The following is a 27,697-nucleotide window of genomic DNA, read 5'->3' as shown; positions in this document are numbered from 1 at the left end:
TACAACTGCACGTCTCCTACACCGAACCATCCTCTTCTACTATATCACTTATCAAATGGTACCCGCATCCACAGCTTCTTCTCTGGGATCCTCTCCCTGTTTTTTCGGCAAAAAACTCCCCTCCAACAATACTACCTTTTATCCTCCTCCTCCTACGTCTTGTCTCAGATTCCGATCACCTCGCGTCGCCGCCACCCACACCTCGGCTGAGAAGACCAGGTCAACTCACCTCTATTCTTCCAACATGGCTTCGCCGGCATCCCTTTATGAGGTGCTTGGTATACAAAGGGGCGCTACCTGTCAGGAGATCAAGGCGGCGTATCGTCGGTTGGCGCGTGTTTGTCATCCCGATACGGTAGCGACAGATCGGAAAGACACATCCGCCAATGAGTTCATTAAGATCCACGCCGCCTATTCCACGCTTGCCGATCCTCAGAAGCGCGCTGATTACGATCGAGACCTCTTCAGCAGGCAACCAATTTATAGATCTCCGTCGTCTACCTCTGTTTACGCGGCGTCTTCTATGTCTAGATTTTCTGGCTATACTTGCCGGAATTGGGAGACCGATCAGTGCTGGTAGACATTTGTCTTGATTGCTGGGGGGTCTTTCTTCCCCCTGTGTCCCTTTATACATACGGAGAGATCTTTCTGTTATGTAGTTGAAGAAATTACTAAGAGAAATGAAATAGTCTTCTGGTAGTGTCGGACAAAGTACTTAAAGATGAAGCACCGATTTTCAAGGAGCGATCTTGATATGAGAAATCGTTTTCAGATCCCTTAATGGCGATTTTCGGATGTGGCAGCGCCGAGATCTCCATGGCCTGAACGGTGGGGGGTTGGTTGGGGGCGCTAATCGGCAATTAAGAGTTCAGAGCTCAGGCACGGAGGGATGGCCGGATTGGACAGGTCATGGACATTGACTATTAAGCGCCACAGGTGCGAAAAAGGAAAATGATTCATTTCTCTCCTCAAATTCAATTTTTTTTTTTTTAAAAAAAATTATTGTTTATCTTTCGACCCATTGTAAAAATATAAATAGATAAGGATATCTCTGTTCTTGAAGATTGATTCAAACCCTAGTCTTTTGTGTAATTCACTCGTGCTTGCTTTTGTTTTTTTCCCCATTCACTTCACTTCTCATCGTTTGAATGCAAAAGAAAGTGGGAGACATTCTCTCAGAAAGAGAACGAACAAGCCCCAGCGCAGAGTTATTGGTGAAAGTGTGAAAAATTGCTTGAAATTCCTGAACTCCAATAAAATAAGTCTGTTCCCAACCCTAAGGCTCCAACCCGATGTACCTTCTAATTTTATTTTTTTTTTTTGGGGTGGGTGGCGTGGAAGAGAATGCCACCCAGTCGTGCAGCGCATGTTGCACCTGCTCTAGACACGGAAAGTACTAGTTAAGGGTGTCAAATTGTGAGTTTTAATCGTTTTCTTACATAAGTTGGGTTAGATCCAAATTGGACCAATAAGTTTATCAATAATGACTGAAATAATGCCATCCGACCTTGGATCTCCTAGAGTATTGTTGACTAGATTAGACAGAAGTTCCCCATAGGAGAGTTGTAGCCTGAAACACAATCGAAAGGACTAGGATCTTCTGTAGTACCGGCGGGGCTGCAGTGTACATTCGACGGTACAGCAAAGGCCACATGGCACACATGGCCCACATGGTCTCTGCTATGCCGTTCGATGTGCACCGCCGCCCCGCTATGTATTGCAGAGGATTTAATTTCCAATCGGAACCAACATCTCCTTCATTTGCAAAAGTGTTCTAAGTCGGACTAACAACAACCCTATCATCTTTTGACTACAGAAGTCATTAATTTTAGGAGCTCATGGGTCCCATCTCGGAGGGGAGGCTTGAGCAACCTCGAACTTCTTCTTCTACAAATACTCGACCCGTTTTTCTTACCATTTATCGACCTATTTTAGTTACCATTCATCGAAAATGATAGTTATCGGTTCAATCGGTTTTACTTCGTTATCAGTTTCTTTTAACGATCTCATTGGTCCTTTATTGCTTTATTAATATTAGTTCATCTAGCTAATCTCAATCTTTTAAGCATTTCTAAAAACTATAATCAATACCTAATCATCCATTCCCCACCCCATCCTCTTTTTGTGTTTGGACTTTCAAGTGACTTATAAGGGAGGAATTGCCCAGCATGTGTTTTTTCCACCAAACTCTTTCTCTTGGACATGCAACCCTTCAGCTTTTGCCTAACCTTATGTCTTATCTTTTCATTATGAACTTTAGGTTTCAAAAAGCAAGAAATATAGGCAAGTGTCAATATTAAGCCCTAAGATATAATGATTTAAGAGCATGTTTTGTAGTACTCATAATGCCACATTAATCAGAAAATTCTGATATTTTAAAGGAAAAAGTTTTCCTTCACCACACCATCCTAGGGTCCATAACTCCCTATAAGGTTTTCATATGTTCTCTAAAATACCCTCCCACGTACATCTGAAGCCCTGTAGTGAATGAATTTCCATTCACTGTGATTCAAGGAAAACTCAATTCTAAAGCTAATACTAACAAATGCTAGGGTGTTTTCAACTCTCGCAGCAGTTTTATATAATGGTTATTATTGAATGATACTAAAGTTTTCTATATGCAATGCGTTTTTGGATATAAATCCTCTTGATGGGTTTTTTTTTTTTTAAATATAACTTATTTCTTTTTTCCTTTTAATGTGTTAGAAAATGAAAAAAATAATAATAATACTAATAGAGAACTTGATTACTTTTGTAAAATTTATTAAGCATTCTTTTTATAAGGAAAAAAAAGGGTAAAATTCCATTACTTACGTTAGAATTAAATTGTCAATTAGGCCTTTGTAGGATGGTTTTGATTATGGACAACTCAATCCTTGAAAAGGTGTTTAAGGGTGTTGAGATCTATTTAAAGAAGTCCAACTCAAAAACTTGAATTATTAGGTGAAGATGATCAACAAATATATCAAGACATTTAATTTCTCAAGTTTGATCGATATGAGATTATTCTAAACACCACCAAAATAAAGTCATGCTACTGATTACCCATGCATCAACAAATATATCAAGACATTTAATTTCTCAAGTTTGATCGATATGAGATTATTCTAAACACCACCAAAATAAAGTCATGCTATTGATTACCCATGCCTAGTAGATTTAACTATGACAAAGGGTTTCTTACAAGGGCACAGAGTAAGAAGAAATCTACATAGTACAACCAATGAAGAGTTGGAAAATGATATCATCAATATAGGGCCCATATGGTCAGAATAGGACAGAGAGGTGTTAGTGTGCGTCCCAATGTTTATTATGTGAGAAGGGAATAACAGAATTTGTACAAGAAAGTGTAGGAATCTTTCTCCATTTTAACTATTTAGGCTCGTTTGTTTGGATATATGAGATAAGAAGGTTCAATTTGAAAGGAATTCTTTTGAGAGATAAGAAGATTCTATCTATTCGTCGGAATCCTTGGGGATTGTGGGGCGGATGGCTTCCACACTCCCCCCCCCCCCCCCCCCCCTCATTATCACCCTTTTATATTCCATCAAATAACAACAACAATAATTCTATGATTTTTTCCTGGTAGAGATAATAATTCTTTAATTACCTCTAAAAAAACAAAACAAAATTTTTTTAAAAATATTTCAAATGACATTGTATTTAAAAGGATTACATTTTTTGTCATCCATGATGAATAGAGACTTTTGTCACTCATGAGTTTTGAAGTTTGGGTGGAACTCGTAGAATAATAATTAAGAAAAAGAGGGGGAAAAAAAGATATTTCAGACCTTCTTGTTAATAAGGAAAGTAATGATGAGATCATAGTAGTGGTTAAAGAGGAAAACTTGGGTGAAGAAAAAATTTTCTCATATAAAAAAAATGTATTATTAAAGTTTGGCTTATATACACAAGAAAAATACAAATAATGGAAGAAACATGCACGAAAAGGAGCAGATTAATACACAAATAAAGAAAGTATCATCATATATGATTTCTAAATTAATTTGATCTATTTTCATAAACCCTTGCCTTTAAACCTGCAATTAGAGTACATCTTGGCCTACTTTCTAAATTCATTTGATCTATACTTTCGTCACTCATGAGTTTTGAAGTTTGGGTGGAACTCGTAGAAAATTAATTAAGAAAAAGAGAAAAAAAAAAAAGAAGATATTTCAGACCTTCTTCGTCAATAAGGAAAGTAATGATGAGATCATAGTAGTGGTTGAAGAAGAAAACGTGGGTGGAGAAAAAACTTTCTCCTATAAAAAAAATGTATTATTAGAGTTTGGCTTATATACACAAGAAAAATACAAACAATGGTAGAAACATGCACGGAAAGGAGCAGATTAATGCACAAATAAAGAAAGTAGTTAAAACGATTAGGCTGAGATAAAGAAGGAGATAAAGATCAAGTTTGAATTTGAAAGTGTTTCACCTTATCATTTTATGTGATAGGGAGGTGTATATATATTGTTTATCTCCAACGGTTTAGTAATACAAGTACACGTATCTTAGTTTGAATTACACTTAACAAACTCCTACTTTGTAGGATTAAGATAACTCTTAGACGATGGGACCTCTCCAACGTCCACTGACTTATTCAAAATATTTGAATTTTGAATCTTTGGATTGCCGTTTACACACCCCCTCAAGTGAATCCGTCGGGCACAGACGGTGAGCTTGGCTCTCAATAATTTGAACCGTGGTCCTAGTAGCCCTTTTGTTAGTACGTCGGCAAGCTGATCTTGGCTAGGCATGAACCGAACACATACTTGTTTGGATGCCACTTGCTCTCTCACAAAGTGGTAGTCAATCTCAATGTGTTTCGTTCGTGCATGGAACAATGGGTTGGCCGCTAGGTACGTGGCGCCAATGTTGTCACGATGATGGTGGTGCTTGAGGATTGTATTCCAAGATCACACGGGAGTTGGCGCAGCCATAATAATTCTGCAGTGTGTTGGCAAGCCCTTTATACTCCGACTCCGTGGAGGACCTTGCTACATATGTTGCTTCTTGGAGCTCCAAGAGACCAAGTTGTCACCCAAGTAAATGCAATATCCACTCGTTGAGCGCTGTCATATGGACAACCAGCCCGGTCGGCTCGTATACGCATGGAGTTGTTGGGTATTGGACGGCTTGAGTTGAATGCCCATGTCTACCGTGTCTTTGAGATATCGGAGTATTCTTTTGACTGCTGCCCAATGCTCATTGGTAGGGCTGTGCATGAACTGACATACCCTATTGACCGAAAAAGCTATGTCAGGTCTTGTTAGGGTTAGGTACTACAATGCCCCCACAATACTCCTATAAAGGCTTGGATTCTCAAATCCTACCCGTGATCCTGGAGTTAGCGCAACTGTAGAACTCGGTGTGGGCATTGGTTTAGCTGCTTCCATGTTGGCCCAATGAAGAAGGTCTAAGGTGTACTTGGTCTCAGCACAGATGTAGCCCTGTTGAATTTGGACGCCTCAATTCCAAGGAAGAAGGTTAAGTCTCCCAATTCTTTGATAGCAAATTCCATGCCAACTTGTCGAATTAAATCTTGCACAACCCGCAAGCTTGAGCCCGTCACAATTATGTCATCCACATACACCAAGTAAATAAACAAGGTGGTGTTGGGACCGGCGAACATAGAGTCTTGTATCTGAAGAGGAATGATGGAACCCAATGGAGACCAAAAACGTCCCTAGTCCGGTGGACCATGCTTTAGGAGCTTGTTTAAGCCCATATAGTGCACGCTTCAAGTGACACACATGATTCGGAAACTCCTTGTCTACAAATCCTTGAGGTTGAGTCATGTAAACCTTTTCTTCTAACGCCCCATTGAGAAAGGCATTTTGAACATCAAGTTGTTTTAGCACCCATCCATTGGATATTGCACACAGACAACGTCCAATTGTATTTGGCTTAACAACTGGATCAATGTGTCAAAATAGTCAAGTCCTTCCTGGTGAAAGCCTTTTGCTACGAGGCGTGCTTTGTAGCGTGAAATTGATCCATCGAGTTTCTCTTGATGCGGTACACCCACTTGTTGCCAACCACATTCATTGATGGATGATGAGCTACTAATTGCCATGTGCCATTTTTTAAAAGGGCATCAAACTCTTCACTCATAGCTTGTCTCCACTTGGATTCTTTGTTGGCCATTGTGTAGCATGTGGGTTCGGTCTCTGTGGGTTGGGATTCAGCTAGGTAGGCCGTGGTGATGGGATACTTAGTTGCAAGTAGGTTTAGCTTTTGAACTGGTTTAATAACCCCAAACCGCCGAGTTACCATTGAATGGTGGGCTGGTGGTGGGTTCGTTGGACTTGGGTTTGGTGGACTTGGATTTGGTGAACTATGGGTCGTTGGACTTGAGCTTGGTGGACTTAGTGTTGGTGGGCCTGAGTTTTGTGGTTGGGCCATGTGGTCTCTGGTGTAGGTTGGTTGTAGATAGGATTGCTAATGGGTTGAATATTGGGTTCGGTGTTTAAAGGAATTGGTAAATGTAAGATGGAATTTTGGTGGTTGGTTGAAATGATGTTGTCGGTGGTGACAATGAGTGGGTTCACCGTGTTGGATCCAAGTGGTTTATGAAGTTGAGCCTTGATGGCGAGAGGGAAGCATGTTTCATCAAATGTGACATGGCGAGAGATGTAGGTTCTCCCAATTGATGGGTCAAAACATTTGTACCCCTTGTGACTATTGCTTGTATCCAAGGAAGACACATTGAGCATCCTATCGCAACTTATGCTTATTGTATGGTCTCGGCCATGGGTAGCAAGCACTACCAAAGGTGCGAAGCAGCGTATATCGAGATCTTTGCCAAACAACACCGAATGGTGACTTGTTTCCCAAAACTGGAGTGGGTAATCGGTTGATGGAAATGTTGCAGTCTCAAAAGCTGAATCCCAAAAGGTTAGGGGAACCGAGCTACGGGCCGTAAGAGTGAGGCCCATTTCTACAATATGACGATGCTTTCGTCCGCCCTTCCATTTTGTTCTCGATGTATGAGGGCATGAATATTGGTGAACTATGCCTTTTGCTTTGAAAAACTTGTCAAAGGATTGATATTCTCGGCTCCATCCGATTGAAAAATTTTTAGCTTATGTTTGAAAAAATTCTCAATATGAGCATTGAATTGCAAGAAAACAGATAACGCTTGAGCGTGCTATAATAGGAAACACCCATGTGAATGCTAAAATCATCAATGAATGAAATATAATATTGAAAACCATGCTTAGAAGGAGATGGTGTAGGTCCCCAAATATCCAAGTGAACAAGCTCGAATGGAGATGAGGTCACCGAATTATTTGTAGCAAAAGGTAATTTATGGGCCTTTCCCATTTGACAGGAAACACAAAATTGGGAAGCCGAAGATGCCTAAACGGTAGAGGATCTCTTGAAGTAAGAAATCCATGCACTTGGAGGAAGGGTGCCCTAATCGTCATGCCACACAGACTTAGAAACTCGTTCTCCAATATTTATTGATGGTTGTAGACTTGATGATGATGGATGAGGAAGACGATACAACCCATCTTTAATCGCCCTTTGAGTAGAGTGATCCCCGTGCGCGGATCCTTCACATAGCAGCAATTTGGGTGAAATTCAGTATAACATCATTATCTCTGTAAATTTACTCACCGATAACAGGTTTTTAGTGATGCGAGGCACATGTAAAACATCATTTAATGAAAGATTTCTCAAATTAGATGCAATATGGGAAGTGCCAGGTGTTTTGTATTCGCAAACCTGCCCCATTGCCGACCCTTACTTGGTCGGTTCCCGTATGGAGAACAAACACCGAGGTTAGCCATATCGAGGGTAATGTGGTGAGTTGCACCCGAGTGCGGGTACCATGCCCCATCGAACGTGGCGAGGGAGTGGCCAAGGCTTCGGTTTGAGCCGGTGTAGTTGGAGCATGATAATTTGGATTATATCGATTGTAGCGGTGGGTGCGGTGTGGTTAGTCCGGTGGCATATTTGGCATCCCGGACGCCACTTGCTTGTGCATTGGTTTGAGTTGCATTTGGTTGATAATTCTGCTACGGCTGCATTGTTGTAGTTCCTATAGCCACGCCCCTTGAAGTTGAATTGCTATAGCCACGACCACGAGTCGTAGAAGTATTGGAACTCTTGGCGAGAACATTAGCTTCGACCGTTGGAAGGTCGAGGTGAGTGGAACGCTGGTCACGAAGGATTTCCTGGCTGAGCAACATACCGGTGAAATCATCCGGTGGCAATGGCTCAAGTCTGGTGGTGATGGACGCCGCAAGCGACTCATATTCGAGGCCCGAGTCCTCGCAAAATACTCGAAATCACATCCGAGTCCGAGACTGGGTTTGCAGCACCGCAAGGTTGTCAACTAGATTCTTGATTCGCCGAAGGTACTCGACCATTGATAGGGTCCCTCTCTTGGTTTGAAGCAATTGATATTTGAGCTGCATTATTCTTGCTTGTGATTGGGATGTATAAATGCGTTCTAGAGTGCTCCAAGCGCATGTGAGGTAGTGAGACCGATAATCGGGCCAACGCAGTCTCGGTTAAGGGCGATATTATCCAAGAGAGAATAATTTGGTCTTGCTTTCTCCAGTGAGATAAGCGTTGGTAGTAGGCACTTGAAGATAAGGATTCGAGAGAGAGAGGAAGAGTTTTCGGTGGAGCGGGAGTGCTACCATCGACATAGCCGAATAAATCATGGGCATGAAGCAAAGGTAGGAATTGGGATTTCCGAGAGAAGGTAATTGTTTCTATCCAATTTCACGGGAGAAGAGAGATAAGATTTGTTGGAGCGATGATGTTGTTGTGGGTAGTGATGGTGTTACCTGAAGTGGTAGAGTTGTCGAGTTGGCCATCGGAGAAGATGACGTTGGTCTTTTGGCGACTGATACCAAGTTAAAACGATTAGGCTGAGATAAAGAAGGAGATAAAGATCAAGTTTGAATTTGAAAGTGTTTCACCTTATCATTTTATGTGATAGGGTGGTGTATATATATTGTTTATCTCCAACGGTTTAGTAATACAAGTACACGTATCTTAGTTTGAATTACACTTAACAAACTCCTACTTTGTAGGATTAAGATAACTCTTAGACGATGGGACCTCTCCAACGTCCACTGACTTATTCAAAATATTTGAATTTTGAATCTTTGGATTGCCGTTTACAGTATCATCATATATGATTTCTAAATTAATTTCATCTATTTTCATAAACCCTTGCCTTTAAACCTGCAATTAGAGTACATCTTGGCTTACTTTCTAAATTCATTTGATCTATCAACTACCCTCCTTTCTCATATTTTGTCAACATTGTAACTCTGAAAACTTGCTGAAGTCAATTCTAATGATCCTACAACTCCAGAAATTGTGAACTAGATATTTCATTTTCTAGCGATCATTCATGGTATGTTTCAATATAATCATTTACAAATGGGAATTCATTCATTTGGAAGGGAGGGAGTTAGATTTAGGTTTACATTTAAAGGTGTCATGGTTTAGAGTTTCACAATTAATTTTATGTTTTAAGTGGTTGGATTAGATGATAGTAGTTGTTGGGGGTATGATATCTTGTATTCTGTTGCTTGGTTTTTAAAGACTATATGAGTATTTCGATAAAATTTCTATAAAAGGTTTCGCTATAAATATGTAGCGATGATTCTTTCTCTAAAACACAATTTGAGAGAGATTTGAGAGCAACTATAACCTTATTTTCCATTGATAGTGAAACAGATCTCATCTCACCGTGGACGTAGGCAATCTTGTCGAATGCATGTAAATCCTTATGTTTATTGTGATTGTTGTTTGCTATTTCCATTCTTTTCTGCATTGTGTTAGGTTTCAGTTTTTCAACAAAGAGTTTGATGGAGTTGCAAAGACCACAAATTGGAGTACTTGGGACTTTAGAGAGAGAGAGAGAGAGAGAGAGAGAGAGAGAGGATGAACATCCAATAATATTGGCCGGGCAGTTCAGGGGCTGCCAAGAAAAGCCTGCTTTGGGGTGCCTATTCAAGAAAATTCTTTCCATTGTGGAAGGCATTTTCTAGACGGCCCACTTAGGAAAGCTTGCCTTGACAACTCAAGATCTAGCCCGTGGTATTTCTTCCCGAATGAAATAGGTGAAGTGCTGCAAAATAAGATTTGAAAATCTAGTAGAAAAATGGAAACTTTTAAAATATAATTAAATTAAAATAGATGGCTGGAAAAACATAAAGAAATGCTAATGGTATATGATTGAGTTTAGGTCTAAAATTGGATATGTGATATCAAACATAGGTCAATTAGAATCTTTATTAATTAACTATAGATTTTTTTTCCCCAATATAATGAGAGGAACTGTTAATTCAATACTAGAAAGAATAGTTGCATATAAAAGAGGGGGGGGGGGAAGGGAACTCTATGTGGGAATAACCCAAGGCCTTAGCCCAAGCCCGGCCCAATCTTAGGCCGAGTCTGGCCAACCATGCAGGCTGGAAATCTCAGCCCAAGCCTTGTGGGGCTCAAGGCGGGCTGAAGCTTGCCAGGCCAAAATTGCACCCTTAACTTGGGGTCCGACCCAAAAGCTTAATCAGCACTTCTATCTCCCTTATCTTCCATTTCCTCCCACCTCCATCCACTTCTCCTCCACCTATCCTTCCTTTCTCTGTTATTGATGATTCAGCATCGTCTCCTCTTCCTCTCCATGCCACCACTTTTTTCTTCAACACTTTTATCTCCCTCATGTTCCATTGACATTTTTGTGTCCCATCTTTGTCGTTGTACTCGCCTTCAAGACTATCATTATAACAATTCATTTCTTGCTTCTTCTCCATCTACCTATTAGTTATTATCTTTCCTATTCTGCATTCCTTCCTGCACATCCTACTTTTTTGTCCAATATTTCTACTAATTTTGAAGTCCATACATTTACTAAGGCTTCCCACAATCCTAAATGGTGTGATGCTATGATCGTCGAAATCAAGGCCCTTGATCTTAATCAAAATTAGACTTGCAACCACTTCCTCCTAGGGCCTTTTTCGTATCATTCTTTATTTTTATATTTTAACAATTTTTTCATCTTTTTCATGTGTTTGGTATCACTTTTGAAACTTGTTTCTATTTAAAATGAATGAAAACACCCCCAAAAGGATAATAGAGTCTATTATGGATTTTCACCAAAAACATTTTTGCTCATGTTTTTCACTCAACTTTAATGTCACGTGTTTTTTAATGTTAGGTTTTGGGGTTAAAACTGTAAAAGTACTTTATAAAACCTATTTGCCTAAAACCCTCATCCTGCATATCTGTCTCCCGTTCTTTCTCTCATCTCTCATCACTCACTCCTCTGTCTCCTACGATTTCTCCGCATTGCGGCAACTTCTTTGGGTAGCTCTCTCTCTCTCTCCTACCTTCCTTCTCATATTCAATATTTTTCTCTCTGCATTACTGCTATTTTCCCTGTTCCTAACAATATTGGTTCGGGAAGAACTAGTTAGAACTCTTCGAATCTCTGTTCAATCGGTCTGAAATTCTAAGAGGCAAAACAATCCCTTAGGACGACCCAAATTTATAGAGCCTCAGCCCTATTCAACCCTCTTGTCAAGAGACTTCACGCTGGAACCATGATTGAACCTCCAACTACTGCTGGTTCATGTTTTAGAGATTTTTGTTAAATCTAAAGCTGCTGGATCAAGGTGTTGTTGGTTGAGATCAATATGTCCTTGAGTGATCGACCTTACCCTGAAGTTTCGCATCAATATGTGTCTATTTTGATGAGTTCGATCACTTTAAGGAGAAGAATCCCCATCCCTTACGGTTTAGAGTTGATTTGGGAATGAAGATAGGTGATGGGAGAATTTCTTTACCTACTACTAAAATATATATAAATTATTTACACATAATAGTAACCAAACTCATTTTTTATTCTATAATCCATTGTGTTTAGTAGTTACCAAACAGTTTTTATTTTTTGATCAAACGATTTTCAGTAATGATTTTTTTTAAATAGGCCAAAAAAAAAAATGAAAAATGATACCAAAAAGACCCTTAGTAAGGAGGTTGTTCGATGTAAGTGGTCGTACACAATTAAATACCACGTTGATGATTCCATTGAATAATCTGATGTTTGGTTGGTTGCTAAAAGCTTTACTCAAGTTGAAGGTGTTAATTACAAAGAAACATGTTCCCCTATTGCCAAATCAATTATTGTGCGATGCCTCCTTGCCATTGCTTCCATTAAAGGTTGACCTCTTTTTAGATGGATGTCAAAATAATGTTTTTTTTTTCCTTCCAGGATGATCTTGATGAAGAAGTTTACATGTCTTTACTATCTAATTTTTCTTGAAAAGGGGGAGCAAAATTGTGCTTGCCGTCTTCGCAAGTCCATATATAGTTAAAAATAGCCGTTGATGCATCAAGTTGACACTCGGCACTAGATAAAACCCTTTCCAAACCCTTTAACATGAATTCTAAAACCTTATAGTCGATCCCATTTATTTGGGATAAAGTTGAATTGTTGTTGTTAGGCCTTACCTAAAGGCTTATACTATTAGGCGAAGATAGTCTAATGGTATATGAAGACACATTCAAGGTCCCACATTAAAACAAACATGTCCACATACGGGTGTGAATCGGGCGGTTCCAAGAGGTTTAAGCCTGGGTCTAATCAGCCCTGGTTCCATGAGGAACCAATCTAAAACCGACCTTTTATTGAAGCGATTCCATGACTTAGTACCAAAACCATTTAATAATTAATCTTTCGGTCTCGTTTCTCCAATTGGTTTTGGTTGAACAATTTTCTACCGGTCCTTAATTGATCCGAAGACCGACATGCAAACTAATTAAATCCCACAGAGAGAGATTCTGAGTTCATATACTCGGCCCATATTTAATCTATGATAAAAAAATTAGAAATAAAACCAGTATGCTTGGCCCAACAGTTTTTTTGTTTTTTTGGTAAGAGGCCCAACAGAGTTAAATGAGAGTGAAAAACCCAAACCCTCATAATTGGTTCAAACCGTTATTTCGGTTCTGTTCCAGTTTCAAAATAAATATCACCTAATGGCTAGGATCGAAAGTGACTTATTAATAAGGGAAAATTACATTGTGACCCCTGAGGTTTGTCCTAAATAAAGAGCGACCCTCTGTATTTCTAAATTATACAGCCACACCTCCTGAGTTTAGGTTAGTTGTTACAGTCAGCTCCACTCCGTTGGTTAGGTGTTACAATGTTGATAAAGTTTGCCTTCAAATGACTAATATACACCTAATGGGATGTGAGCTTGCCATTTTGCCCATAGGGCATCCCTAACTTCACACCCCTTTCCCACCCCTTTCCCCTGTTACTCGAATCAGAAAGAGGGTTTAGGGTTTTAGCACTCTTGCAGCGACAGTGAGTTTAGCTCCTACCTGCGTTTTACCAACCGACCATCAGTTGCAGCGGCAGGGATTAGATTGCCTCCCTAGGGCGATTTAAAACCTAGATTCATGCCCCCAACCAGTTCCCCTGCCATGAGATTGAACTCTGGAACCACTGTTGGTCTTGTGCCTATCATCAACCCTTGAGTTCAGAGTCAACCAGTTCATTATTGATTGATTCCTAAGAGGAGAGGATTAACAAATAAGTGAATCAGCATCAAGTTAGGTAAAAGGAAGACATTGCTAGAAAATATCCGTGGAATCCACAATACCAGAGACTAACGACAGTCAAAGAAGTGAGGTTCACCAAAGAACTTGGTACCGAGGAAGTGAGATCTTCGTTCTAATCAAGGTAGAGCTCCGAGAGGAACCGAAGGTGTGAGATCGATGCATCCAAGGGGCCTGTAAGTAAACAATTCATCATTGACAACACACGAAGGCTAAGGGGTGCAGACGATAAGTGATGACACCAATCCCTATTTTTTGGAATTGAAAAGTTCACCCAATCAAGACGCAATTCTCTCAAGCTAGATGATAGATTTTGATGAACAAATAATAATGCCCTCAAATTAGGGATTTCATTATGTCAAGTTGGGAGTTCTCAGAGAGGTCAAGGAAAACCGGTTTGGTCAGCGGTGAGATTTCAGATAGGATTTGGCCCTTAAAACGGTTAAAAGAAAGATCAAGAGAAACCAAATCAACGAGTTCTGATATCTGTGATGGAATTCGTCCTGAAAAATGGTCACCAGAGAAGTTGAGGGTTTTAAATCAGCTTTCATCCTAACTGTTCCATTTTACCAACCGACCACCAGTTGGAGCGGCAAGGAGTTTAGCTCCCACCTGCGTTTTACAACCAAAAAAAAGTGGGGGTGGGGGTCACCAGCATTGGCCGACAACAGAAGTGGACACCGTGGCTAGCGGCATGGAAGCCACCATAGCCGTCACCCATGTGGGCAGCGAACATGGTCAAAGCCCTCTGCTTTGGTCGATTGAAGAAGACGGGACTCAACTCGTCATTTTGTTACTTGTTAAGGGGTTTTTTGTCCTTTAAATTGTATTATTTAACAGTTTTTGGTTAATGAAGAGGGCAAAGTTGGTATTTTATATTGTATTATTTAACACCATCAACTCAGAGGATGCGCCTGTGTAATTTAGAAACACAGGGGATCACTCTATATTTAGGACAAACCTCAGGAGATCGTAGTGTAATTTTCCCTATTAATAATTGATCCAATCGATTTTGATTTCTCGGGTCAGTCTTATTAGATTAAATAACTCGAACCCCAGAATTTCAATTCTAATAAAAAATATAAATAGTGAAAGAGAACGCTACCTAATCGCATGCAGTGCACGGTCCTTATAACCCAGACACAGGGATGTGCGAATGACTACCACACCAGGTATTTCTGCCTTTCCATTGGTGTGCGACAATCATTTCTCACAGCCATGTGCAATGATTATGATTTGGTAAACTGTTGGTCTTAATATTTTAAGTTTTAACTTTAACTGGGCTGGGCTGGGCAGACCTTAGACGTAAGTAGGTCTAGCCTTGAACTGGGCGCGGTTGAAAATTGGGCACACCAAAAACAAAGAGGCCCAATTTCACCTCCAGTTTGGACCTAAAACTATCCAGCCCATGCTTTTTATAGATCTTTTCTTTTCTTTCTTTTTTCCAACTCCCTGGTAAATGATCCATGAACGTTAAGACTTTGGTTTTAGAATTTAAATCACGGTATAATAAACTGAATCATACACATTGGTAATCCCGATCAACATCTGCCGAGACTCGATCACTCGATTCCACTGTTAGCTATGGCTATTTTCATTCCAGATGAGCACATACTGAAGGTCAGATTTGAGGATGTTCTCAGATGAGAATTCATGTAAATGCATACATGTTTGCCATGGCAGACTGGTCTAGCAATATAATAGGCCCTTCATAAACTGGACCATTCATCTAATTCAGAACATGGTTTTGAACTGGGCTTGAAGTGTTAAAAACTAATCTTGCAAGTGGACCATCAGATGTTGACTTCATATTTAAGTTTTAAGAACATATCTAATAGCGCAGGCCCAAATAGACCTTATTTTCAAGCCCAAGCCAGGACTATTGGAGACTAACGATGCCTGCAAATTCTAGCCCTCATAGAAAACCGGGCTAAAAAACTTAGCCTGGCCCATTAACATACCTAACTAGCATTTGTTCTTGGATCAGAAATTGTTATATAAAGTCTCATAGATTGGAGCATATATGATCGGTCTCAAGAAATTAAAAAAGAAAAAAAAAATTGGAGCCCGTGAACTGCAAAAGTCATTTTGGCAAATATGTTACAAAGTGTACTCTCATAGTTTTCAGTAAAATAGATTGAAAGCATATTTATTTTGTTCCTCTTTCATGAATTTTGAACCCTACCCATACAATAAGCATCATTCATGGATTAGTGCTCCTAACCTATATCTTCTTTTAGTCAGACAAAGATAAAGAAAGATACACTACACAATATTTTCATGTGTTTAAAAGTTGGGAAAAAAGAACTCTATCCAGGAGTGTGGCCTACGCTAGCACTCCCATAAGTCTATCTCTCCTCCTCATATAAAAAGACAGTTCTGCCCCCTTGTTTAAAAGAGGAGAAAGATAGACACATGGAATTGCTGACGTAGGCCACACTCTCAGACAGAAAATTGTTTTCCTTATAAGTTATAAATTTTGTTTTAGGGCGAGAGAATACATCAAGTGGACAGTGTGAAAATGTTTTTATTACCCTTTGTAACTTCAGATACTAAAGAATTAAGTTTCCCTCTACCCATAGAGGAGGGTTCCCCGACCATCTTAAGGTTCACAAACCCCTATAAGATTTTAGTATGTTTCCAAAATACCCTCCCGCTGTCTGCGTTCTCTCGCCCCGTGTCATTCTTTACTCTGATTTTTCCCCTTTTATCCAAGGGACATATCTTCTCTCTTCACCATGGATGGGGGAATAAATGGGTCCCAGAAATCAAGAGATCAGAGATGAATGAAAAAGGCCACAAGTGGGTCTGGAAGGGTCAATATGAATACAAGTACTCTTTTGCTTTCTTGCTTTTAATATGTGGGTTAATTTGTGTGAGAATCTAATCGCTGTACCAATATTTGTGGGCTCAGCCTGTACATAGTAGTGATAGTACTCAGCTTCCGCCGATGTAAGATTGATGGGATGGGATAACTCAGTTCAAACCTCTCACGTGAAACATTACCCTTTATCTTATGGGCCCCATAATTTATTCCACTTGTACAATCCCTAGTCTTACCGTTTTGGTCTATACAACAACCACCCCCTCCCCCTCCTCCTAGGCTTCACTATAGATATCGAAGTGTTACATTTATAATAGGATTTTTGTCTTTTCATGGGGGTAATGTGGTCATTTTATAAGATGGTTAGACGATTTTTGTGTCTAAGCGTTGGACTAGTTTATGTTTTTAATCCCATTTTTTAATAGGGTCTTTCCTAGGCTTCATCATGCATGGTAAATCTTCACAATCTGTCATATTGCCTAAGGGTTTTAAATGGTTTGATTTCAATTTAATTGATTCAGTTCGATTTAGTGCAAGGATTTTTAGGTGAAACCATAACTGAATCGTTTTATTAAATTATTTTAGTTATTGAAACCAAAACCATTTAATAAATGGTTTCGATTTATCGGCTCTAAATGATTTTAAATAGTTTACCTGTTTTACACTGAATTAAATGCTTGTTGGATGTACTCAATAAGACACATTAAAAAGGACATGATTATAATCCTTAGAGAAGCAAAAATATTCATAGAAACATTGAATGTTAGTATGCTAATGTATTTGAATGAATCTAATCCAAATTTTTTTTTTTTGGTAAATAATCTAACCCAATTATTTTATTATAAATTCCACATACACACTTCTACCAATCCATGTTTGAATTTCATTGTTTTAAAATTAAGCAACAACTTATTGTCTAAAGGTGCTAGTGGTTAATTATTGTCATTACATATTACTAATATTTGTTTCAGTTTAAATGATTTTCTATACAATTTACCAATGATTAAACGGTTTGATTCGATTTAAACTGTTTAATTAAACGGTTACAATTTTAAAACCAAAACCAAACCATTTATTAAATGGTTTCATAGTTTCGATGTAAACAACTCGGTTCTTGTCTTGATAGCTGAAATATCTATCAGATGACAATTCCATTGGTCCTCAAAATTTGCATACATATTGTCCATATTAGTACATGATAAATTTCAACCCAATCTCACAAGATTATAAAACTTAAAAGAGTGGTTCAAAATTTTTTGTGGAAGTTTATTTAGTTGTTGAAGATACAAGGGTAAAATGAAACTTAACATATGATGGTTCATATGATTGAAATGAGACCTTAAATCAACCATGTGACTAAACCCCAAGGTGTACAACCTATTCAAAAGGGTTGGTTGCCAATACTGACCTCAATATGGCTCAAAATGCCAGGCAATTATTATGTTTTCTAGTTACCTATATCTTCGAGGATCTTTTACTCTGTCAAAGGAAAGAGACATATAAATCTCTAAACCAAAACAAATTCTACAATTCGAAGACTTCCAAGGTGTAATGAGGTTCTTCTACCCAAAAAATAAAAAGGGGTGTGTGAGCTTGAAGAAGAGTATTTGAGGTAAAATCCTCTCTAATATTACTCTTGTGTCTCTAGTTGTTTTGATTTAGGACTGGGCTCCTCTTCTTGGAAGGTATATCACCCAATGAGTGTCCAATGAGGCATCCAACAGTTGGACTGTATGTCGTTACATGCTGAATCTTTCGATTTAACCTAATACCCTCCATAGTTCAAAGATGTAAATAAGTTAAGGAGAAGTGTTCTCTGCACGAGAGCATGACTTCTGCACGTGTAAGGGGCATCAAACAAAGTGTCATTTGTGCATTTCATGGGGGGCAGGGTGGTCATTTCACCCCATGTATCAAAATGTAGGCTACACACTCTCAAACGGAGTTCTTTTTCCAATAAACTAATTTCAAGTGTTTTTTCGGACTTCAACACCGGATTCTACGACTGAAATTACGAGTTTAACCCCATATAGGGGAAATTGCACAACGTGAAACTATGGGTAGAAAGTTGTAGCCACGATGGTTATGGTCATGAACAGAATTAGGGTAAGAAAATAAAAGAAACCTAACTCATTAGGAAGTCCATTGTGCTATTCGACTTGTTGATCATTAGGTTGGGCATGCTAGTGTTGTGCCAGCACTGTGTCTGCCTCTCTCCTCACCCCTATGAAAATATCCCCCTTCCCCTCCCATCCCAGCCCCACATTAGTTGAGCCACTAGCTCCATGAAAGTTAGCGGTGTCCCCAGGACCCCAACCTTCGCCTTTTTTTATTTTTTAATAAAGGGAAAAGGAACGCCACTCGGTCGTGCGCTATACCGTGTGCCTACGCCCAAACACAGCCGGACGTAAAATGACCACCCCGCCCCATGGAAAGTTAACCTTTTTCCATTTAATTTTCTAGAAAATAAGTTGCCAAAATTGACCCACTAAAAACGATTACGGTCTCATCCAATAGTCTATTGGAATTAAGGGTGTTAATCAATCAGTGTGAGTCAGTTTCGATTGGGCCTAATTGTTCCCTCCCACTTTAGGGTCCCCACCATGACCGACCTGTTTAACTAATCGGTCGTTGTAGGCTAGGCATGGTCCTAATATAAAAACAGTCGGTCGGGTACCGGTCTATAATCGGGCTCGTACTAAACAAGCTAGACGTACCTATAAACACACTCAGACTAAATGGACTATAATCAGGCTATGCAAGTTTAGTCCATATAGTTCTTATCGAGATTAAATTCTTTGGGATGAAACAAGAACTTACTTGATAGAATGTTTCTCACTAGGCTAACGGTTAAATAAGTAAACCTCAATGCATTTGGAGCTCTATGAGTCTCAATTTCAATAGACATACATATGATGGTATTTTGAACAATATAAATGGCATTTATTATGTATTTCATATATTTTTGACCCATCAACTTCACAGTGAATTAATATTCAATTTCAATTCTATGTTTTTACTTGGCCCATAGTCTTTTATATATAGTTTACATAATGCGAGAAAATAAATTAGTTAAGGAGATTGAGAAAAGGTAAGTTTAGGATAAAATAGGGAATTTGAGTGGTAATTGGAGTAAACCAAACTGTTCATAAACGGGCCTAAATGTGTATCGGGCGCCCCGTTGGTCTATGCCCTTGCACCATGAACGACATGTTTAGCTAACATGTTGGGCTGGTTTTGGGCTTAAACCGATTGGGACAGTTCGGTCCTATCGATGTGGGTTTAGAATTGACACCCCTACTTGGAATTGTTCTATATTTTAAGTATTTGAACCGACCGCTAATAGGAGAGGTTTTTTGTCCGAGAACCAGAAGAACTGGAACCGCTGGGATTGAGAAAAGATGATATATAAAAGGTTTATGATAGAGGGAGGCTGAGGAATTAGGGTTCATGTTTTCGTTTGCTGAGGAAGTTATATTTAATTAAGGGGAAAAAAAGGTTGTTTGGTCACATGGCTCTAGCGCCCAAACATAGGAGTGTGTAAAGTTACCACCATGCCCACTGTGAAATCAAAAAATCTATTCATGTCGATGCCCCTACGCACACTCTCATTGAGATAGGATCATGTTCACGTTCGTGAACGTATGAGAACGACTCATAGTCGCTAAGATGGAATCCACTTTGTGGGACCCAGATGGAGTGGATTCCATATGAACGGCTCACCGCCGTTCTCGTACGCTCACGTACGTGAACGTGAGCCCAACCCACTCTCATTGGCCCATGTGCTGGTGCAAGAGCTACACGACCAAGCAACGATCTCTTGCCCAATTAATTATTTATACGCTTATAAATGGACATTTGATTGGTTGTATGTTTAGGAACCAGAGGTCCAGAATCATCTCTCAACCATTAACAATTAGTAGTGACAAACAAAAAAAGTGAAAACAGATTAGGACCCGATCGCTTAGAACTGTGTGTCAAAATCAAATCGAACCCGTGTAATAAATGGTTCGGTTATGATTTCAAAATTGAGGCTGTTTAGTTAAACAGTTTGAATCGAGCCGAATCATTTAACTAAATAAACCGTTTAACTTACACATAAATTGTCAAAATCAAACAAAAATCGTTTATCGAACCAAATCGAAGCATTTAAAACGAAACCATGAAACCATTTAATAAATGATTCAATTATAGTTTCACAATCAAGGTCATTTAATTAAACAGTGAACCGAACCAAACCGTTTAATCGAAACCAGAATGTTTAACACCCTTCTCCCAGTTAACACCCTAGTATGTGATTTCCCAGTGCATGTCTATACCGCTCTAAACCTTGATTAATTAACGAATAAACTAATTTTGCCATTCTTGTGTTAATCCCGGAATCTCCGATCGATCGATCGTGAGGTGCACTTCAAAAATTTCAACATGGTGACAACTAATGAAAGCCAATAAACTAACTCCTCTTCATCATCTACCTAAAAAACATACATAGCTCCCAATACCTAACTGTTAATGTCATCGATGATCCTTCTTATTCTGAATCTGAAGACTCTTTTATTCTATTCTATGGTCACGTTTCCTAATTATCTCTGTAGCCACTTTTTTAAATTAATGGCACCAAATTAAAGGAAAAAAAAAATAAAAAAAAACACCCCCACTTCTTTCTCATTCAAGTTTCATTCATCTTCTCGTCTTTGTCTTCTTCTTCTGGGTTTACCGACACTCCAAAGGATCGTGTTAGGTCATAGGTGAGATCGATAAGCTGTGAACCCTACAGGGAGGAGGAATTGGGTTCGAAAAGGGTCCATAAACGCCACAGTTATTCCTGTTATTACGGTTAAGCATATCTGCTCCCTACGTTTAGAACCAGCCACGTTTGATAAGGGAAAGTTAAGATGGATAGATCGTTAGCTACGTTGCTTGGACTTTAGTGCTATAATAAATGTGTGTGGCTGGAGAGTGGAGACGGCGCCTTCGATGTTCGTGAGGAGTGACATCATCTGTTTGCGCACCAGGTGTTTGATATTTATTCTGACTAACCTTTTTCTGAATGACTGAAATCTGCTTGAATAAGAATAATCTTTTAAAAGTTATAGTGTGGGTCTGGTCTCTGTCATGAATAGTTAAATATACATACACGGACAAAATTCATCTAAGTATGATCAATTGAAATGGACGATCTAATAGTATTTTTCGGACGTTTTGAAGATATATGGAGATAGATCGTTAAAGACTATTTTATATATAGGTTTCTCCGTGGAGATTATCTTTGAATCCAAGAAGAAGAACTAGTAGCTCTTCAGAGTTGCTCAAGCCAATTACTTGTTATTATTATAAATTGAATCTTAAAGAAATAGTGGAGAAAAGGGTTGGGTGATGATGATTCGAGTGATTTAAAGGTTAAACACTGATGACTAATACCAACCCCTCACCTATTATTCGATCTTTATGTCAAGTCTCTTTGGTTTTCAAGAAGCACAGGTACAAAATATTACAGGTTAAAGATAACTAGTAATACAGCTGACAAGGCCCCAAAGATATAATGATGGTTGAGATGGGTCTAAGAGTGGGGTAACATATGAAGCAAACATCCAATAGATCTCTCATCTTGGGTTAGGGTGGTGATCAGGTGAACACAAGATAGTTACAGACACAAAGAAGGGTAGATTAGATCCAAATCCAACGGTTAATTATTATGATTAAAACATTATAATTCATCATCAATCACTTGGGTTTGGGCCACAATTTTTTTAGTTTTATGGTTTTCCCCTTTCTGTCACTTCAAGATTTGGATCATTTGGGGGGAAAGATCACAATCTGATCCATTTTCAAGCATCAGAAAGGTCACTAATTCAGTGGTGTCCCACTGAAAAGTGGCTACATATTTTAAGTCTTTCAAAGAGGGCAATGCCAGCTGATGGTTGAAAGAGTATATAACCATTAGGATATCATGTGGGGCCTCAATAATAGACTCTGAAACTAGAATGGATTGTTTAGGCTTGGTGGATTCTTTCTCCTATACTCTATTCAGTATTCATACAAGAACTAAGAAAAGCAAAATTATCTTTTTGTTCTCTTCAGGGTTATGTCTTTGTATGTAACTACAACATAAGGAGACCTTTTGATAATTGATACCCAATTTTCTCATTGATGGAAAAAGAATAAAGGAAAAGACAAAACCTCAGATTGAAGAAGATTCCATCATCTTAATGTAAACCAAGAGTCAAGATCATGTGATTGATCACCATGATTTCCATAGTGACCGTCGGATTAGACAGAAGAGTTGGTCCAGCCACTTGATCCATGTACCCTTCCTGAGATGTCCAAAATCTTTAATGGCCTTATGGGAAGTGAAAGGTAATTAAAGTTGCTTAAGCCATAAGCAGTGTGTTAAAAAGTAATGGTTGGTATTGTGATTACCTTTTTTATTAATTACGTTATTATTACAGCATTAGGAAAGGTTGTGTGAAACTTCAGACTTGGAAATGGCAAAGTGAGGTGTGGGGGTTAAAAAATAAAAGGGTAGAGGAGGGAAGAGGAAAACGCGTTTGACCACTTAAAAGCCCCGTCGACTCACAGCCACCACCCATAGACCCAACCCCCCCCCCCCCCCCCCCTCTCCTCCCTCTCAGACTCAGGGGGGCACCCAAACCCCTAAACATAACCGCCGCCACCAGCACCACCACCACTTTCTTGACCCTGGAAATTGGAAAGACATCAAATTCTGAGCTTTTATGGAGACCCCTCTACTGTTTTTTCTCAATCTTTAAGCATAATACATCCATTCTCTTATTTCTCCCGTCTCTCAGGAAACAAGAAGAAGAGGAAGAAGAAGTAACGGCTATATATAGATACCACGATCCCTCAGCAAGAGAGGGAGAGAGAGACACCCATCTCTCCTTTCTTCCTCGTCTTCCTCTTTCATTCATTCTTCCTTTTTGTTTTTTTTTTATGTGAATTCCCTTTCTATCTTTTTGTCCTTGGGGAGGGGTGCCACAACCTTTTTGGATTGATCTGATATTGATTTGATCTTCGAACACCTTGGGAGTTTGTGTCCATTGTGGCCATGGCTGACATCGTGAAGCAGATCCTGGCAAAGCCGATCCAATTGGCGGACCATGTGACCAAGGCTGCCGATGATGTCTATTCTTTCAAGCAAGAGTGCGCGGAGCTTAAATCCAAAACCGAGAAACTCGCGGCCCTCCTCCGCCAGGCCGCCCGTGCCAGCAACGACCTCTATGAGCGCCCAACTCGCCGCATCATCGACGACACAGAGCAGGTCCTGGACAAGGCCCTCGCCCTAGTCTTCAAGTGCCGCGGCAATGGCCTCATGAAGCGCGTCTTCACCATCATACCCGCTGCTGCCTTCAAGAAGATGTCATCCCATCTCGAAAACTCCATTGGTGATGTCTCCTGGCTCCTCCGTGTTTCTGCGTCCGCAGGCGACCGTGACGATGAGTACCTGGGCCTTCCCCCTATCGCTGCCAATGAGCCCATCCTCTGCCTCATCTGGGAACAGATCGCTACTCTCTACACTGGATCCCTAGAGGACAGGTCCGACGCCGCCGCTTCCCTCGTCTCTCTCGCCCGCGACAATGACCGATATGGTAAGCTCATAATCGAGGAAGGAGGGGTGATGCCCCTCCTGAAGTTGGTGAAAGATGGAAAATTTGAAGGCCAGGAGAACGCTGCCCGTGCGATTGGCCTCCTCAGCCGTGACCCGGAAAGCGTTGAGCATATGATGCACGCTGGTGTCTGCTCAGTGTTTGCGAAAATCCTCAAAGACGGTCCCATGAAGGTTCAGGCCATGGTGGCCTGGGCTGTGTCTGAGCTCGCTGCTCATCACCCTAAATGCCAGGACCTTTTCGCCCAGAACAATATAATTCGGCTGCTCGTTAGCCATCTCGCCTTCGAGACCATTCAAGAACACAGTAAATATGCCGTGACCAGTAACAAAGCTGCGCCCATGTCCATCCATTCGGTCCTAATGGCTAGTAATAATCCTAATCCCAACGCCAACGGCAGCCCCTCCGCCACTAACAGTCACCAACCCAATGAAGACGAGAGTCAGATCTCTCATCCAATGGGTCGCCAACAGCCCAACCAGATGCTTAATGTGGTCACAAACACCATGGCTGCGAGAAACGTATCGAAGCCACCCCAACCGCCCGGTAACATTGCCAACAACAGTCACCAAAGCAACCACGTCAAAAATTCGAAACAAAATCGCCATCATCAACAGCATCACCTTCAACACGGCACTCTGGTCGGGGGTAGCATTAAAGGGAGGGAATTTGAAGACCCGACCATCAAGGCCAATTTGAAGGCCATGGCAGCGAAAGCTCTTTGGCACCTTGCCAAGGGAAATTCTGCCATTTGCCGGAGCATCACCGAGTCCAGAGCGCTCCTCTGCTTTGCGGTCCTCTTGGAGAAGGGCCCAGACGAGGTCCAATACAATTCAGCTATGGCGTTGATGGAGATCACTGCTGTGGCAGAGCAAGACGCTGACCTTAGACGGTCTGCATTCAAGCCCAATTCCCCTGCCGCCAAGGCCGTCTTCGACCAGTTACTGAGCATCGTACAGAAGGCCGATTCGGACCTCCTCGTACCCAGCGTCACGGCCATGGGCAACTTGGCAAGGACTTTCCGAGCCACAGAGACGAGGATAATTGGACCACTGGTGCTATTGCTTGATGATAGAGAAGGGGATGTTTCTAGGGAGGCTGCCATTGCCCTCACTAAGTTTGCCTGCACTGAGAATTACCTACATGTTGACCACTGTAAGGCCATAATCAACGCAGGAGGGGCGAAGCATCTAATTCAGCTTGTGTATTTTAGCGAACAGATTGTGCAGATACCGGCATTGGTTCTGTTAAGCTACATTGCGTTGCATGTCCCCGATAGCGAGGCACTTGCGCAAGCGGAGGTCCTTACAGTGCTCGAATGGGCTTCGAAGCAGGGGTACATGATGCAAGATCCCACTGTTGACACATTATTGCCGGAAGCCAAAGGTAGGTTGGAACTCTACCAATCCAGAGGTTCAAGGGGATTCCATTGATTCAATGTGCACAAAGTTAACGGATGTCAAAATGGAATCGAAACTCATCGTTTACGATCGAACTAAACTCCACCGCAGAAAAATGATCCGGTTTTGATTTTATAGGTTCTCTTTCTGGTTCGGTTTTGATTTTCTCCGCAAAGCCACGGTACTAAACCGAATAAAAAATCGGAAAAACCAAATAGAAATGGATACCTCTTACTTTAATACTATCCCATGCATCAATTGGATTAATTAATAACATATAATTAATTTAATAAATATAGTTATTACATCAACATGAAACATAAAATAATTAAACTTCCATGGGTTAACTATATATTATATTTATTTAAGTATGAATTGAAAATTATGGACGATATTAAAATGGATTAATAAAATTCTATTTTTTAATAAAAGAAATAGTTTGTTCATCATATGAGAATGGAGAAGAAAAAAAAAATTGAAAAACAAAGAATAGAAAAAGAAAAAGACGGGTGAAGATGAAAAGTTTTTTATTTTTATTACATAAGCATAGGAAATATGATGAGTGAGGGACACCGGAAAAGAATGGGGAAACACAGGAATATAAAGGCCTTGAAAACCAAGGTTGTCTTCATTACTGTTTCCCCAAACAACACTACACAAACCGCATGTAAACCAGTTGTGAATCGGATAACAAAAACCAAATAGAAACAGGTAAAACCAGATCGTATGCAAAACGATTCTAATTTTGGCTGATTCCTATCTAGTTCGATTTTGATTTCACCTTTATCAAAATGTAAACCGCACTGCAACCGAACCGAATAACCAGAACCACACCGTTTGACACCCGTACACAAAGTATAAGATTGTAATTGTTTTTTGTCACTTCTCATGGAGTGTATATGCATTTAGGTTTCTGGGTCGTCAAAAAGAAACCCATAACATCAAAGTTCCCTCTTCTTCTCTCTTTTGGTTTTCTAGAGTTTGTTATACATTTAGGTTTCTGTAACGTCTGTTAGGTGTCTGTGGCTGAGACCTGGTGATCGTTTGGCTTAGTCTATAGGGGAACCAGTGAGGAAGTACGTAGAGGTGGAAGGGGTTTCCCTCTCTGTGGTTTAATAGTATAATGCATTGATTTTTTCACTTCCATGCTCATGTCATGGTTGAACGAGTCTGCAGAAGGGTCCCCTCTGTAAGAGTGGAGATCATCATCACATGAAGGGGAAATGTGCCAAGAAAGTAGCTTTCTGACTTCTGAGAACCTGAATGGAATTTTGTTCTGATCATAATTTGATTTGGTTTGGAAAAGCATGAAGGGCAAAGATGAGTTTTGGGCTTAAAACATTTTGAGCCCCAACGCACTTGTGAACCTCATTCCAACCATGGAGTGCTCAACAAACGAGCTTAGTTGCAGATTCATTTGGATGACCTCTCTGGTTTGTTCTCAGAAACCAAGTTGTGAACTTGGAGAGTGACTGGTGGTTGATTCATCTCTGGAAGTTAAAAATGGATCATTTACAAATTATTTGAAACCTTAAGGGGTGTTAATAAGAAAATTAAATATTTAATCTATAAAATTTCTTTATTGTCATTGAATATAAAATGTAGGATACCTAAAACAAACTCTAGAGCTAAGAAATTTTCATATATGAGGTGTTTTTAATATTTACTTTCTAGATGATCAAAAACTCATTCTTTTACACAGTTTGTTACATGGCATGTCAACTAGTTGTCACGTGGCATGTTGGATGGGCTAAAATTTTTTAGATAACTAGGACCCAAAGTCTAACCTGCATGTCAAGCTCAGCCCAATTCAAGCTGGCCAAATGATAAAACAAAGCATTCAAGAATCTAATGCTGTGTTTGTCCTGTCCATCCAAAGAACAAAATTGGAGATAATAATTTTGCCATGTGGCTTCCCTTTTCTGGGACCCCTGTGAAGGCATTCCCCCCCACCTCCCCCAAACAGTCACAAAGAATTTTGCTTATGGCCCATTTCTAGCTTTCCCTATGTATTTGATGAAAATAGATATGCATTGGGCCTGATCCATCACGGCCCATAGCCCATTTCTGGCTTTCCCTATGTGTTGCTCATCGTGATCTCGTCCCCTCATTGCCAACACTTTTCTCCCCAATTTCAACCTTTCCTCACTCTTTCAATTCTGGTGATAAGATCATCATTTTCTCTACTCTAAGCAGGAGTTGTGATCCAAGCTGAATCTATATTCCAATGCCATTGGTTTCACATC

The 27,697-nt window shown here is 40.0% G+C and overlaps 2 protein-coding genes across 4 annotated transcripts; both read left to right on the top strand.

Moving 5' to 3' along the window:
- The first annotated feature begins 244 nt into the window (after positions 1-244).
- LOC122662805 (chaperone protein dnaJ 11, chloroplastic-like) lies at positions 245-580 on the top strand. The gene has a single exon (XM_043858520.1). The coding sequence runs from the start codon at positions 245-247 to the stop codon at positions 578-580; it is 336 nt and encodes a 111-aa protein (XP_043714455.1).
- A 22,768-nt stretch (positions 581-23,348) lies between these two features.
- Positions 23,349-26,635, top strand: LOC122662639. Of its 3 annotated transcripts, none has more exons than XM_043858333.1 (2): positions 23,349-25,501; positions 26,516-26,635. In XM_043858333.1, the coding sequence occupies exon 1, from the start codon at positions 23,493-23,495 to the stop codon at positions 25,482-25,484; it is 1,992 nt and encodes a 663-aa protein (XP_043714268.1). In that variant the 5' UTR covers positions 23,349-23,492; the 3' UTR covers positions 25,485-25,501; positions 26,516-26,635. The 3 variants fall into 3 exon arrangements, with proteins under 3 accessions (XP_043714268.1, XP_043714270.1, XP_043714269.1); XM_043858335.1 differs by lacking the exon at positions 26,516-26,635 and adding an exon at positions 26,296-26,332 and having other exon boundaries at positions 23,349-25,488; XM_043858334.1 differs by lacking the exon at positions 26,516-26,635 and adding an exon at positions 26,308-26,327 and having other exon boundaries at positions 23,349-25,499.
- The last annotated feature ends 1,062 nt before the right edge of the window (positions 26,636-27,697 follow it).

This window comes from Telopea speciosissima, chromosome 5 (genome assembly GCF_018873765.1).
Source record: "Telopea speciosissima isolate NSW1024214 ecotype Mountain lineage chromosome 5, Tspe_v1, whole genome shotgun sequence".
Classification (NCBI taxonomy): domain Eukaryota; kingdom Viridiplantae; phylum Streptophyta; class Magnoliopsida; order Proteales; family Proteaceae; genus Telopea; species Telopea speciosissima.
This window is presented reverse-complemented; position numbering and strand designations above follow the sequence as displayed.